The sequence below is a fragment of the Lepidochelys kempii genome, chromosome 5 (genome assembly GCF_965140265.1).
Source record: "Lepidochelys kempii isolate rLepKem1 chromosome 5, rLepKem1.hap2, whole genome shotgun sequence".
In the NCBI taxonomy this organism is placed as follows: domain Eukaryota; kingdom Metazoa; phylum Chordata; order Testudines; family Cheloniidae; genus Lepidochelys; species Lepidochelys kempii.
Genome location: NC_133260.1, coordinates 54,214,920 through 54,229,023, shown reverse-complemented (window position 1 = coordinate 54,229,023; position 14,104 = coordinate 54,214,920). Strand labels below are relative to the sequence as shown.

Below are 14,104 nucleotides of genomic sequence, written 5' to 3'. Positions count from 1 at the left end.
GTTTATGCATAAGAATCCTTACTCTTATGCAGTTTTTAGAGTTTAATTAAAAGCAGAATGCTCTTGTAATGCAGCTAGTTTTCAGCGTTAAAGAAATTTGTCATCTGTTCTGTACAGTGAAGTTCTTCCCTGCTGTACTTTCCTTTCTCTAGCATATCTTATGTTTATAGCAAAGCCACAGAGTAATATTACTGCAGAAGCAGCACATAAAATAGGAAGCAGAATAAGATGGAAAGAATTTTAACCCCAATTTGAAAGTCTGTTGCACCTCATTTAATTCTCACTTCACTAATCCAATAAATTTGACACCAACAAAGACTGGCCTCATCCCATTTTTCAGCAAATATTTAGTAAGTGAATGATGTTCTATAATACTAGTATAATTCTTGGCCAAATGTTGGTCCAAGCTATGTCAACAGACTGGAGCCAAAGTCCTCAATTTTCCCATGGTGTGCTGGATTTTGTAGCTGTAAATGCAGAAGCCTATCCTGATGGGTCTCTCATTTGAGGCAGGTGTCAAATTGAGGTGACTCTGCTACGCCCAGCTGCCATATACATGAGATCCAGTGCGTGGGGGATGATGTCAGTGGAAGACAGGGATACTCCTATCTGACTCCTTGTTAATCATGAAGAATGAGTGGGCTGTGTGTAGCCCAAACTAACAGAACTGTTGATTAGAAAGAGACAACAGTCATCATGCTGAAGATTTCCTAAACTAAACCTTCAGCCACACCTGGCTCTGCGTGCAGTCCTATTTGTCACAGGGAGGCTTCTTTGGCACCTTTGTTTGAGAATCCACAGGGTAGGACTGTCTTCCTCCCCAGCCTCCTTTTCCTGAGTTGTGTTGCTCCCTTTAAAGCTTCCTCTCCAGTTGGAGCATGCTCTGCAGGTCTGGAGGACGAGGGCTACCTGGGCCCAGTGTGGGGTTTGTACATCCCATCACATGGTGTTGTGCCAATCATCTATAGTGCAGTACATCTGTTGGATCATATTAAAGAAGTTCTGTATTAAAATCACAAATGAGTTTGATTCCCCATAGTTTAAATTCCAAGGTATTACTAATTAAGAGGTTTCTTGGTTTTTAGTACTGTTTCTCTCCCTCTACGTGTGAAACTTGCAAGCTGCTAATTGCGTTAGTACATTCTAAGACAGAGTCTGTTCTCAAAGCAATTCACACAGAGAGAGACTCAAAGCAATACTCTGTAACAACAGAAACAGCACCCAGAGACTCCCTGCCCTTTTGTTGTATTAACAATTGTGATTAAAATAGAGATAGAGGATGTATGTGGATGGATGTTTGGTGTGGATAAAAACTGAATGATCAGGGAGGTGCCAGCCTAAGAATCCAGTGTCCATCAGCTGAAGAAGGCGTCAAGTGGAAATAAACAGAGGACCCCCCGGAGGGCAGACTGGAATCCACCCAACAGCCTCAAGAATGGGTGAACCAAAGAACAAGATAACATCTAGCAGCACGGAGCCGTCAGGAATGTGCCATCTGCTGATTGATTCAGCAACAGCATGATGAAGCAATTCCCATAGACTGGCATAGGAAGAAATTCCTATAAAAATGGACTCTAGAGAGTGAGAACTTTGCGGTCTGATTCTGCAAACCAACTTCCAGGAGCATCAGATGAGCATCTGACAAGGCCCTGCTCCCTCCTCATGTCCAGGCCACCAGGCCAGTGGCTTGGCATGAGCAACTCTACGGCTGGTAACTATGATAACAACCTTGCAGAACCTGTGTGTGTGTGTTTGTATGAATGAATGTGTGAATAAATATGAAATTGAATGGAATGTTATAGCTATAACTAACTTCTTACTATGATTCTTTCTGTATTCACAATAAATGTGGTATTTTGCCTTTTTCCCTTTAATAAGATCCTGCTGGTTTTTATTTTATTGGTATAACACATCCAGTGGTCCCATCTCATTACAAAAGTGTGACAGCTATGTAGGTCCATAGGCTACTTGAGGGGAGCTACTCAATAGGCTTGTGCCAGGGTGCTTGGTCAGTGGGGTATACTTCACTTCCCAAGCCCACCTGCACTACTTCTACATGGAGGCCAATTCCAGGATAGAGTCCTAGACAGGAGAATTTGAATTCACCCGTCATTCTTAGTGTTTTGGATCATTACTTGTAATAGTGACTGATAAAATTTTGATGCTTTAATAACTTTTTTTCTCAGTGACAGACAAAATGATTTATCAAAATGCTTGTTATATAAATACCCAATTATTTTAGTAAGGTTCATAGGCAACTATGGGAATTGTTGCCCTGAAGGCATACTTTTACAGTGTGAAATTACATGGAAAGTAACTTAATGAAACTAAGATTTACATCCCAGTATCTATTAAAAGCAATTAAAATGAGGAAAGAAAAGAGAAAACCCTACTTTTCCCTGCATAAAACTTTTAAAGTAGCAAATCTGGTAAAACCAACACAAAGTTCCAAGGAATGTTGTTCCAAGATCTAATAAATGAAAAATTGCTTAACTGAGAAATTGTTAATGATACATTTAAAGGGGTAAATACAAGATAAAGAAATATCTAAGTATTCCAGATTGGGTTGGACTATATAGACTAGAGAGAGGGTAGCTTCTTTTCAATTTGTAATAACCCATGCCTACAGTTATTAGTTAGGCGTTGTATCAGGAGCGGATTTATCATGAAACAAACCATGCGGTGGCATTGGGCCCCCAACAACAGGCGGGCCCCCAAATGCAGGACAAATCTCTTACAACCTGCCCCAAGTCCTAGCCAGCAGCACAGCAGGGCTCAGGCAGGCAGGCTGCCTGCATGCTGTGGCCGGTAGCCCCATGCTGCTCCCGGAAGCGGCCAGCTGCTGGCACATCTCTATGCACCCCTGGCAGTGCGGAGGGCGAAAGGTGGCTCTGCACACTGCCCCCACCCCGGGAAGCGCATGGAGATTTGCTGCCTCCCTCCCCACAAGTGGCATGCAGAGACATGCCAGCAGCTGGGCTAAGGCATCTCCCTGCCCGCTCTGCCTCCCTCCCTCCATGCCGCTTTGCTCCTGGAAGCAGACAGTATGTCCCTGTGGATCATGGGCTGGGGGGGGAGGGGCAGGGGGCGGGGGTTGTGTCTCTGCACAATTCCCCCACCCGAGTGCTGACTCTGCAGCTCCCATTGGCCGGGAACTGAAGCCAATGGGAGCTGTGGGGGCAGCACCTGCGGGCAGTGGCGCGTGGAGACCCCCTGCCTCCCCCACCTAGGAGCTGCTGCCAGATACCTAACTACTAGTTTGCACTTTCAAATAGAGACACTATCTGATATTAAGAAGACTTGTTCAGGAGCCAATCTGGAGCTAGCTTTAAACTAGAAGTAATAATTAAACCAGTGATTAAACTTCCTACTTTTGACCTTTCCTAACCTTTAATTGATGCATTTAAATTGAATGAATAAGCAAGTCCCAAAGATACAGAAAGAAAAATCATTATAACCTTGAGACTTGGAACTATTTTAATAAATCACATATTTTGAGAAATGGAAATTTAAATATAAAGTGACATTTATTGTAAGTATTTTATCAGCTGTCATCTTGCTTTTGATCCATGAGATTTTTGGGTCCTTTACATTTCATTCTTTCAATAAATAGCTCACTCTTAGGTGAACACTCTTGAATTCTAGTTTCACTGAATATCTTGGGTCAAATTCTTTTCTGGCATAAATATGGTAAAGCTCAATTCACTTCAGTGGAGCTTTCCCAGTTTCTACCTGTAAAGAATTGTGTCTCTGTTCTGTACTATAGCTTACTGCTACAACCTTATATTAACAAAAATATCTTATTCTAAGTCCCATTTTCCTGATAAAGAATTTTTTTAAATCCACATTTGGCTCTTTAGACACATCAACATTCCACTGTAGATTTTTGTGTTCTGCACAGTCGACTAACAAGGCATTCTGTATGATCTTAATAATATGACACCTCATTCTTTGCTTCAGTAAATCTTTCAGTGCTTCAACATAATAAACACCATAACAGAAGAACTAGAAAACAACTTTAAAATGTCTAAGTAAATCATTTCTAAAGCCCTCAGCTATTTGATCAACAGCTCCATCTATAAAAATTGCTAAGGCTAAACTCAGACAGAAAGCCAGGTATTTCAAGATCTGTTTCTGTGTGTTATGTCAAAAATATTATATCTGTTGTAAAAGTATATGAATCCAGTGATTAGTCATCAGCACACATTTATCACTGGATTTGAAAGAGCTGGAATAGTGTTTGTCAAGGAGAGGGGGAATATGTATCTTGTTTACTAATGTACAATAGGAGGTTTTGATCTTCAGACATCTCAGTTTGAACCAGATCCTCAGATGGTGTGCAGAAGTATAGCTCCATAGAAGCCAATGTCTACACTGTTTTACACCAGCTAAGAATCTGGCCCCTTGATGTGATTTGTTTTGTTTTTTTCTATAGGTGTAATTTCCTCTTTAGGGAAAATTGTTTTAATCTTGTTTCATAACAACATGGGAAGAAAGTGCATAAATATGTGAAATTATATATTCATTTGTATTTTCTGTTATTTTAGAGGAAAACTACTTTGTTTCCCTACATTATAATAAATATTTAAGGACAATTTAAAGGAATAATAAATCTAATAATCTCACATTATTATTGTCACAAGGTGGGGCTTCTCCCCAGCTTCCAAACACTCGCTGCCATGCCCACTCTCCTTTAACAAGGGTTATTTTTTTAACAAGCAAGCAAAGCAATAGAAAACAGTCTTAACTCACTCCTTTCTCTCAGGCTTCAGGGCCACCCCTCTGAGGAGTCTCTTGTGCTCACACTTTAGAACCCCCAAATTCCTCCTGACCAAACAAAACACTCCCCTTATTGTTTTAACATATCACAAAGATGCCATACAGCATTTCAGCAGGCCACTTAAGGTATGTCTACCCTGCAGCATGAGCCCAGGATTTGAACTCAGACTCAAACCTACCTTCCCCTTCCCGTCTACATACAAATCACATTAACCAAGGGCTTGGATCCAGGGGCCCAGGACCCTCTGGGGATGGAGGGGCTGAGCCTGAGTCAAACCAGGACACTATTGCTTTGTAGTGTACACATAGCCCCACTGGATTTGTGCTCTGGGAATCTGCCAAAAGTATCCTGCTATCTCATGGGCTGACTTTCTTTTTCCTCTGGACAGTCACATTTGGTGTGCAGTCCTGTTTTCCCACACTGCATCATGAATAAAGAGCTAGAGCAGCCACATTTCAGGAGGACACTAAGAAGTTTGGGATAGGGTTGGTTGCACTCAGGTCTGCATTCTGCAGTCTGGATGCTGGAGCCCTGAGTTCAGGCCTGGCTTAGAAAATTCTTAACCTAGGGTTGACTATCAGTGTAGGAATTCAAGCCAACCCAGGGTCTGCTGACTCAAGTTCCACTAACCTTCGGCTTCCACTGCAATGTGGACATACCCAGAGTTGTCCTGCTGCCACCTTAGCACAATTGCTCATGCACAAACCTCTAGTCCCAGTTGCGTAAGGAGCAGCTGCACTGGGGAGGAGATTCTACCATGGGGAAGACAGCTTTCATTTGTGCTGGAGATTCCATCCGCACATCAGTTGTAGAAACTGTCAAGATGATGCCTTGGGTACCTTGACCCTGTCCTCTGTCAGTCTGGACCTGTTCATTATTTTGGTTAAACTGCTGTGTCTAACCCCCTGGTCCTCGATCTCCAGTGCAGGTGGTTGGCAATTTGTGCCATAATGTCCTTTTTCTAGGTTATTTTCCACTACCAGTTGCCTACAACCTGGTTTCAGTCGCTGAGATCCAGACAACAAATCCAGTATTACTATAATCTATTATTGAAATTTATAGGGTTGATATTTGAACTTCTTTCATGAATTTATGCAACACCATTTTGCTTCAGACCATTTTGACATTTTTCTAACCAAAAAAGTTCTGTTTTTAATTTCTAAACAACTTTTTGTTTTGAAATGTGTTAATTTATAGTAAAAAAGTTTTAAAAAGAAATAGACTGAAATAAAAATGAAACATTTCAATTGTTTCAACCTTTTTTTTTTTATTTTGGGTTTGTGAATTTGGGCGGAGGTTGCGGGGGGGAGCTGACTTTTGTCCCAGTTCAAGATGAGAAAATGTTTCAAAGTCACAAAACTTTTCCTGGAATGGGAAAACTGTTTACTGCCCAATTTTACTAAGAATGTTGGAAACCAAAGGACTATTGCAACCTCCCTCTCAATGTTTAGCACTTTAGATGCCTGTAGTAGGTAGTGCTCATGTAGATGATTCTGAATTCACAGTACTGGGGCACAAATATCCCATTAGTGTGAATGTATAGGGGGTAACGTATATAGGGGGTAACGTACTGTTACTGTTTCATAGTGTGTGTGTCTTCACAAAATAAAAAGGGAAACCAGCATAAGCTATACTGCTATAAAAACTTCTATACATATAGAACTGTGTACATACTATAAGATTTTGCCTGTTAACTATATCTGTATAACTATACCAGCAAAATATTCCTAACATAGAAAAGGTCTTAAAGACTATGGAGTAGCCATGGGTTTACCTTGACCTTCAAACTTGTGTGACAATTATAAAGTGCCTTGTCTTTGTTAGGATTTTACTTTGTGTTAGTTAACCTGAGTTAAGAACATACCTTTTCTCCTAGTAAAGTCAAGCCAGTAACTATATATATATATATATATAAAATGTAGGATTCTTGTTTAACAATCACAAGACACTGGATGGTTATTTTAATTGCATCTTTTTAAAGAAGAATTGCTCTAAGAGTTCTAGAATTTTTTAAATTGCTCAAACATTGCTATCTCTTAATCATGGCAAGATGACAATGATTAATAGAAGATATTTCTATCTAAGAAGGAGAAAATAGACTTTAATTATTGAAATGCTTTGTATCATAATTAGCACTGCTGGCAATTTGAACAGAATCTGACCCCAATTGGTAGATATCATATTTCATTAAATAAACTATTTTAAATGTTCACATCAAAACAATATAATGAACTATAAATTAAATAACTTTTTTTATAATCCATGTTCTCATCTTAAGCACATTTAAGTCCATTTTCCTTTCTGTAGAAGCCTGCACTTGTCTCAGAAATGAACTAGTCTTTCTTCACATCAGATGTAACTTTACACAGTCAATTTGTTTGGACTGAGGGGCCCATTGCCACTGGAATTGCTGAAAATATATGATAGAAGCTTATACAATATACACTAGCTGGCTCTAACTAACTGACAGATAGAATAATCAAAAGCCTCCATCTTTCCACACTAACCATAGCTAATTGCTCACTAGAGCTAGAATATGAGGATTAGTGTGAAAATGTCTGATACTTAAAATTCAGACTATTTTCTAGGTAAGCTCACAGACCACATGGAATATGTTGTACAGTCCTGCTTTTTTTCCTTCATATTTATCTATGAATGACAAACCAGAGAAATCCAAAATCTTGATCATCTTGAATCAGAAAAGCTCTTAAGTGTATAAATTACCATTTTTAATTCACCACATGAAAGAGTTTGCATTTTTTTTTCAGTTCAAGGTGACCTTGAATTTTTTCACAGAGGCATTAGCTTTTATTAAAATGATGAACAACCTGAAGAAAACTTAAGAGTAATGGGTTTTGTTTAAAAAGGCAGATAAGTACTTAGTTAAATTTTATAAATACATATAAAGAATTTAATTTAGCACTGAACAGTTTCTATTTTTTGGTCATTAGCCACTGACAGATTTTATTTCCAGGACAATGAGTTACTTCTCTCTCTTAGTAGGCTGAAATTAAGGTAATAATCTAGGGAACTTTTATTACTCCAATATTTGATCCCTTTATAGGCAGCAAATAATAAGACAAGAATGATATATAGGACCCTAGGGGTCATGTCAACCATTAATTTCTATGTAGAACTCTGGAATATGGCTTGTTAAAGGGACTGAGTGGCCTTCATATTGAACTGAAGGCCCATTAGTATACACCCTTCCTTTAAAAGAGGAAAGATCTCAGGAGCTACAAACTTTGTGTATTTTTCTGACAGACTACAAAAGAGTCCAGGCATGGTTTGACCAACACCAAGTAGAATTAGCAAGCTCCCTCACCTCCAAATTATTTTTGTGACTTAGTCCTGCCCTGAATGCAGATGACTAGATGACCTCTCAAATTCCTTTCCAGTCCTACGATTCTATGATTTGAAACGGTAGAGCTGGAGCCAAAAGTATGTGCAAGTTAATGGCGGTAATCCTAGGGACCTGAAGAAGAGCTCTGTGTAAAAGCTTGTCTCTCTCACCAACAGAATTTGGTCCAATAAAAGATATCACAGTACCTCACTCACCTTGTCTCACTAACCATATCAGGAATAACTCATGCTCTTGATCCCTTCAGATATGTAGTTGATATGTTATCACTCTAGCTACGTGTAATTTTAAACATCTGTCAGGTTTGTCATGGATCTATATGCAGAACTCAAAACTCTAGAATGTTATATGGATTTGTGATGCTACCGAGATAAATTTTATCTCATTAACCAGTGAAGTGCATGGAAACACTACAATGTGACATTTACAATGGGGAAAAACTGGGGATGCACCAATGCAACTGAGAGCAAAATCTGGCCCAACTGACATGTCATGCCTGTACAAATTTTATGGTGAAAGGTACTAATGCCACGTATGTTTTGAGTCACTGAAGTATAAGAACTCTGGCTGAAACTCTCACCACACCCAGACAGTCATTTAAGCAGATTATGTGTGGTAAAGCCGTGTTTGCTGGGCAATCAGACTTCTCCTGAGATTCAACTGTATTACAAAGCAGCTGCACAACAGAAGAGTTGAATGTTCAGACTCATCTTTTGATGTGATCTTAGTTGACTGGCCTTGTCTAACAGGTTTCCCTAGTATAGCCTTCAGGTTGAAGCAGGAACATGGAACAATTTCTCTGAACTGTGAGATTGCTGTCCAGGAGAGATGAAGGCCCAAGAGAACTGGTGAAAGGGCAGTGGTGTTCTAGTTGAGGTTTTTTGCAAGAGGGTTGCCTGTGTGCAGTTTGGGACCATCTCTGTTCAAAGAATCAGGACTGGTGTAATTGTTAGAAATAAACAAATTACACTCAGAGAATATCATGACTCAGTGTAACTGATTTCTGCTTCAACAGAAAACTGACCTGTATTGTTCTAAAATCTACCTACCTAACAAAAAAGGCAACAGAAGATTGCATCTGGCCAGTTTCCAAAGATGGATTCTAAAGTTCTCAGTTTATATGCATAGCCTCAAAACATGAAATAGCCTATGTTATGAATTTTGAGTAGACAGCTACAGCCTCTGCTCAAATGCATTCATACTACCAATAGAATGTTGGAACAGTTAAACGTGTTCAAGTAGTCAAAATGAGTGGTTTTGCCTAAAAAGTGAGAGGTTTCAGCAATGTGTATCACTTATATGCATACTTACGCTGAAAACATGTGTAGCTGTGCCACGTCATGAACACAATTTATTCATGGACTTACTGAAACAAACAATTCACAGGAATGTACTTAGATGTGTAGTCAACAGGGAACTCTTCATCCTTTTGTGATTTGAGACATTTTTTCATCTAGTTCAGCTCTAAATATGGTAAGATCCAAGACTAGGGAAATCATATGCGTCTGTGCCATTCTGGACATATGCAGAACATGAATACACTACACTCTTATTACTGTCTGTAATAAGGCTGCCTAAAAGTCCTTTCTCTTTACAATTCCAGCAACCTTATTTTCTGAACTTCTCATAGATGAAACCACATGGGTAAAAATTGAAGTTTAATATGGAAACTGGCCTTTATTGAAAGGAAGCATCTTTAAGCTTTCTGGTAAAACTGGTTTTGATTTGACCAAGTTATGACTCATTGAAAATAGCACTCTGCATATGTATAGTAGATATTGCAAGAGGTTATTTGCTAAACTAGATAAAAAGGGGTAGCTAAGGAAACAAGGAAGCATAGGCACAGGGGACTATTTATAGAAAAGATATCTTTAAGGCCCAAAATAAATTGGTTTATTAAGAGGTGTCACATTGTGTACTTTGTGAACTTTTTCTGGTGAACTAATACAACCATTTTCCGCAGCTCTGCAGTTTAAATTAGAACAGGGGTTCTCAACCTTTTTCTTTCTGAAGCCCGCCAAACATGCTATAAAAATTCCACAGTCCGCCTGTGCCACTATAATTGATTTTCGGCATATAAAAGCCAGGGCCAGAGTTAAGGGTTAGAAAGGAGGGCAATTGCTGTGGGCCCCATGTCACAGGAAGCACTGTGAAGCTAAGTTGCTCAGGCTTCTGCTTCAGTCCTAGATGGTGGGGCTCAGGGCCCCAGGCTTCGGGCCCTTGCAGTGGGATTTCAGCTTTCTGCCCTGGGCCCCAACAGGTCTAACACTGGTACTGCTTGGCGGACCCCCTGAAACCTGCTTGCGGCCCCCCCAGCAGGCCCCAGACCCCCTAGCTGAGAACCACTGAGTTAGAACATGGGTTCTCAACTTGGGGGGGGGTCTGATCACACCCCATTTCCTAAATGACTAGAGGGGAGAGGGAATCCTGAAACATTTTCTGTTGCAACACGAGTCACAATATAGAGAAGGTTGAGAATTACTGAGCTAGAACTTTCTTTCTGCGCTCCCTGTCAAGTTCAACAAGAGTCGAAAGACACCTCTTCCCTGCTGTACCAAACTCTGGAAGCTCCCAAATAAAATTAGCTAACTACAGCCTTTTGAATTTAATAAAATTTATAAGCTACTAGATCAAGCTGTTAGTTCTTATTTACTGACTAAGTCATGCACAGAAAGAGAATTATTTAGACCCTAAAACAATTAGATTGTCTATTAGAGGGGGTTTTTAATGAATTAAGATGAACTGAGAGACATTCTTAACTGGCAGCTATTGCTGAAAGAAAAGCAACGACAATTTTAAAAGTAGAATTAATCAGTTACTCTCTCAGACCTAATTGGATTATTTATTTAGGGCACAATTTTGACATGCAGTATGTGCCCACACAGAGGAGAGGGTACAGTTACTGCTTTGCTTCCCTACATAGGCTACCTGTTGCAGGGCAGGGTTACAGAGCCAGGAGAGGAGGAGAACAATCCTCATGCATCTGCTATTCCCCTCCATGCAGGTGGGCATGGAATGGGTGAGTAAAGAGAGAATGGATTAATCTTTCAATCTACTACTCTTTTCCAACACAGAGGGAAAGAAATCTGCCAGGTATATGATGACGCAGAGTACTTTTCCCAGAAGAAAGGGAGGAACCTCTGAGTCACTGTATCGTCCCTCATCTCCTCCTGGACCAGAACAACTATGCACTGCCCCTTTTTCAGAACTTGTGAAAAGCCACAGTGTAGCCCTTAATTCTGTTCTTGTTTAACAGGACATTTCAAGATTGTAGTATGTGTTTGTGCAACTAGGCAAATCTATATGAGCTTGATTGGATTTGATTGTTAAAATTGCTGTGCTTTGAACACATTTTGCACAATTTGCATTTTTTGCTGAACATATGTTGACTGTCCAAAAATATGTTTCTGATACTAATATCAACCATATGGATCCTTAGAGAATGACTGTCTAATTTACAGTGCATGAAACAAATGCTTATTACTTCTTAAAGTGTTTTGCTAATGCTGACACTATGTATTTCCCACAGATGTAAACGAATGTGAAGCTGAACCTTGTAAAAATGGTGGCATTTGTACAGATCTTGTTGCTAACTATTCCTGTGAGTGTCCAGGTGAATTTATGGGAAGAAACTGCCAATACAGTAAGTATTGCAATTGTTTTACAGATCTACCTGTTTAAATTCTTTACTCGATGCATTACAGAATCAACCATGTAATAGCACCCAGGATTCCACTATATTATTAATGTATGGGTAAATACAATATTAATATAAGATGGACAGGTTATGAAGTTGGCAGACCTTGGGTGCATTGTGCAGTACATGGTTTTTCAACCAACTTGAGGTGTGGACCTCTTAAATATGAACTGAAGGAGCCGCTTTTTTAAAGGGGCTTCAACTTAGTCTCCAATTTTTCAGGCATAGCAGTCAAAAGGGTCTATAGCTGTTGTCCTACAATGGGCAAAAGGGCAGGGGAATTTGAAAGAGCTGATAGACATAGCCCATAAAAGATATGTGATACTGGAGATAGTTGTTGGGTTGAAAATTCATTTGGTATTGTTTTGGGTGGATGAGATGATGCTTGCAGAGTGTGCAAACTGCTCTAGTACAGTTATTAACATTGACTCAACAGCCTTACCAGATTTAATAACTCTTGCTTCCTGTTTTCTTGGTTGCTTAACAACCCCAGACTCTCAGCTGTGAAGTGCATCCTAGTGTAGAGATTCAGAAAGTCTGAAATAGTGCCAGATGGACTACAAACCATCACAAGATGGTCTCTAGCTATTTAGTGTTGACTGTCATGATAGGAGAGCCTCCACACTTGGGTCATATCCTTTTCAAAGGAAAATGATACAGCTGGCCCACTAAAAATATGCTTCAGCATAGTTAATTCTTAGTAGCAGATAGAATACGTTATTTTTTTCCAAATTCAATCTTTGATGTTGTTCCATGGAATTTGTGGAGGAAAGATTAAGGGCTGCACTGTGTGTGTGAGGTAGATCATGTTAATGGAATCCCACTTCAAGCACCATTTATTAGATCAATAGGGTGGAATATTGTGATTTTCTTGTGTGAAGTGTTATATAAAAATTGTTGATAGATCATTTTACAAGGTAGTTATGTAACACCAACAGACCCCAGTTGCCATCCACCCGGGGACCTCTGGAGCTTAGTGCATGAGCCTCTATCACATGAGCTAAAAGCCAACTGCTTGTTAGCTAAGGCTGTAGAGCAGACTCGTTTAACACTCTCTTGATCTCTCTAAGTGGTCTCAGTGCCACTAGATGGAACAGAACACCACACCCAGGAGGTGTGTGGGTTACACTTACACTTGATAAATGGAGTAACTGGCACATTATTTGGGAATTCATCAAGAGATCATATCTACCTCGTGGGGGGTTATCCTTCTGTGATGTTCCCCTCTGGTGTTATCTGGACCAGTGATCTGATAGGTCACTCCAATCCTTCACTCTGGGAGCCAGTCTTACCCTGCTTCACTGTGAGAACCCCCGCTCCCGGGCTGTTCATGCACAGCCTCTAGCATGTAAGCTGCTCCCAGTTACGTGAGGGAGCACTTTTGGATAGCCACTGCTTGGATTGTGCAACCGAATGACACTAGCGAATATCTCCAGTCCCAAACACAACGCTAGGAACCTCCATCTTGCAGTGTCCAGTTATACCCGCTGGAGGCTGAAAGCTTATATGAGTTTGTCAATTTAACGAAGAAATTGATATGTACCAGGCTTGTTATCCCAAGGGGGTCTCTGACACACTTCAAACCAAACACACTGCTTCATGTAGAATAAACAAACAAATTTATTAACTACAGAAGATCGATTTTAAGTGATTATAAGCCAAAGCACAAGAAGTCAGGTTTGGTCAAATGAAATAAAAGCATAACACATTCTAAGCTGATCTTAACACTTTCAGTGCCTGTACAAACTTAGATGCTTCTCACCACAGGTTGGCTGGTTGCCCTTCAGCCAGGCTCTCCCCTTTGATCAGCGCTTCAGTTGCTTGGTGCTGGTGTCTGTAGTTGGAGGTGGAAGAGAGAGAGAGAGAGAGAGCATGGCAAGCGTCTCTCCCTTTTATCATGTTATTTCTTCCCTCTTGGCTTTGTCCCCACCCTTCAGAGTCAGGTGAGCATTCTTTCATCGTAGTCCCAAACTGACCAAGGGAAGTGGGGTGGCTTACTCGAGAATCCAACAGATCCTTTGTTGCTGCCTAGACCAGTGTCCTTTGTTCCTGTGAGGCTGGGCTGGGTTTGTCCCACACATGCCCTGATGAGATGTGAACTGCTCCCTCTGCTCCTGGAGAGTTTTGCCTGGGCTTGTGTTAAGCCAGGAGGGCATATTTTCAGCCTCATAACTATGTACATTAAATTACAACCTATAACGTCACTATAACAACAATGCTCAGTGCATCACGAGCCTTCCAAAGATGCCTGACATGACAAACTTTG

The 14,104-nt window shown here is 40.3% G+C and overlaps 1 protein-coding gene across 1 annotated transcript in view; it reads left to right on the top strand.

Moving 5' to 3' along the window:
- The window catches only part of EDIL3 (EGF like repeats and discoidin domains 3), a 392,377-nt gene that overhangs the window by 200,931 nt on the left and 177,342 nt on the right, over positions 1-14,104 (top strand). Inside the window, exon 5 of the mRNA XM_073344422.1 lies at positions 11,671-11,784. Coding sequence (XP_073200523.1) covers positions 11,671-11,784 — 114 coding nt within the window. The remainder of the gene's footprint in view (positions 1-11,670; positions 11,785-14,104) is intronic.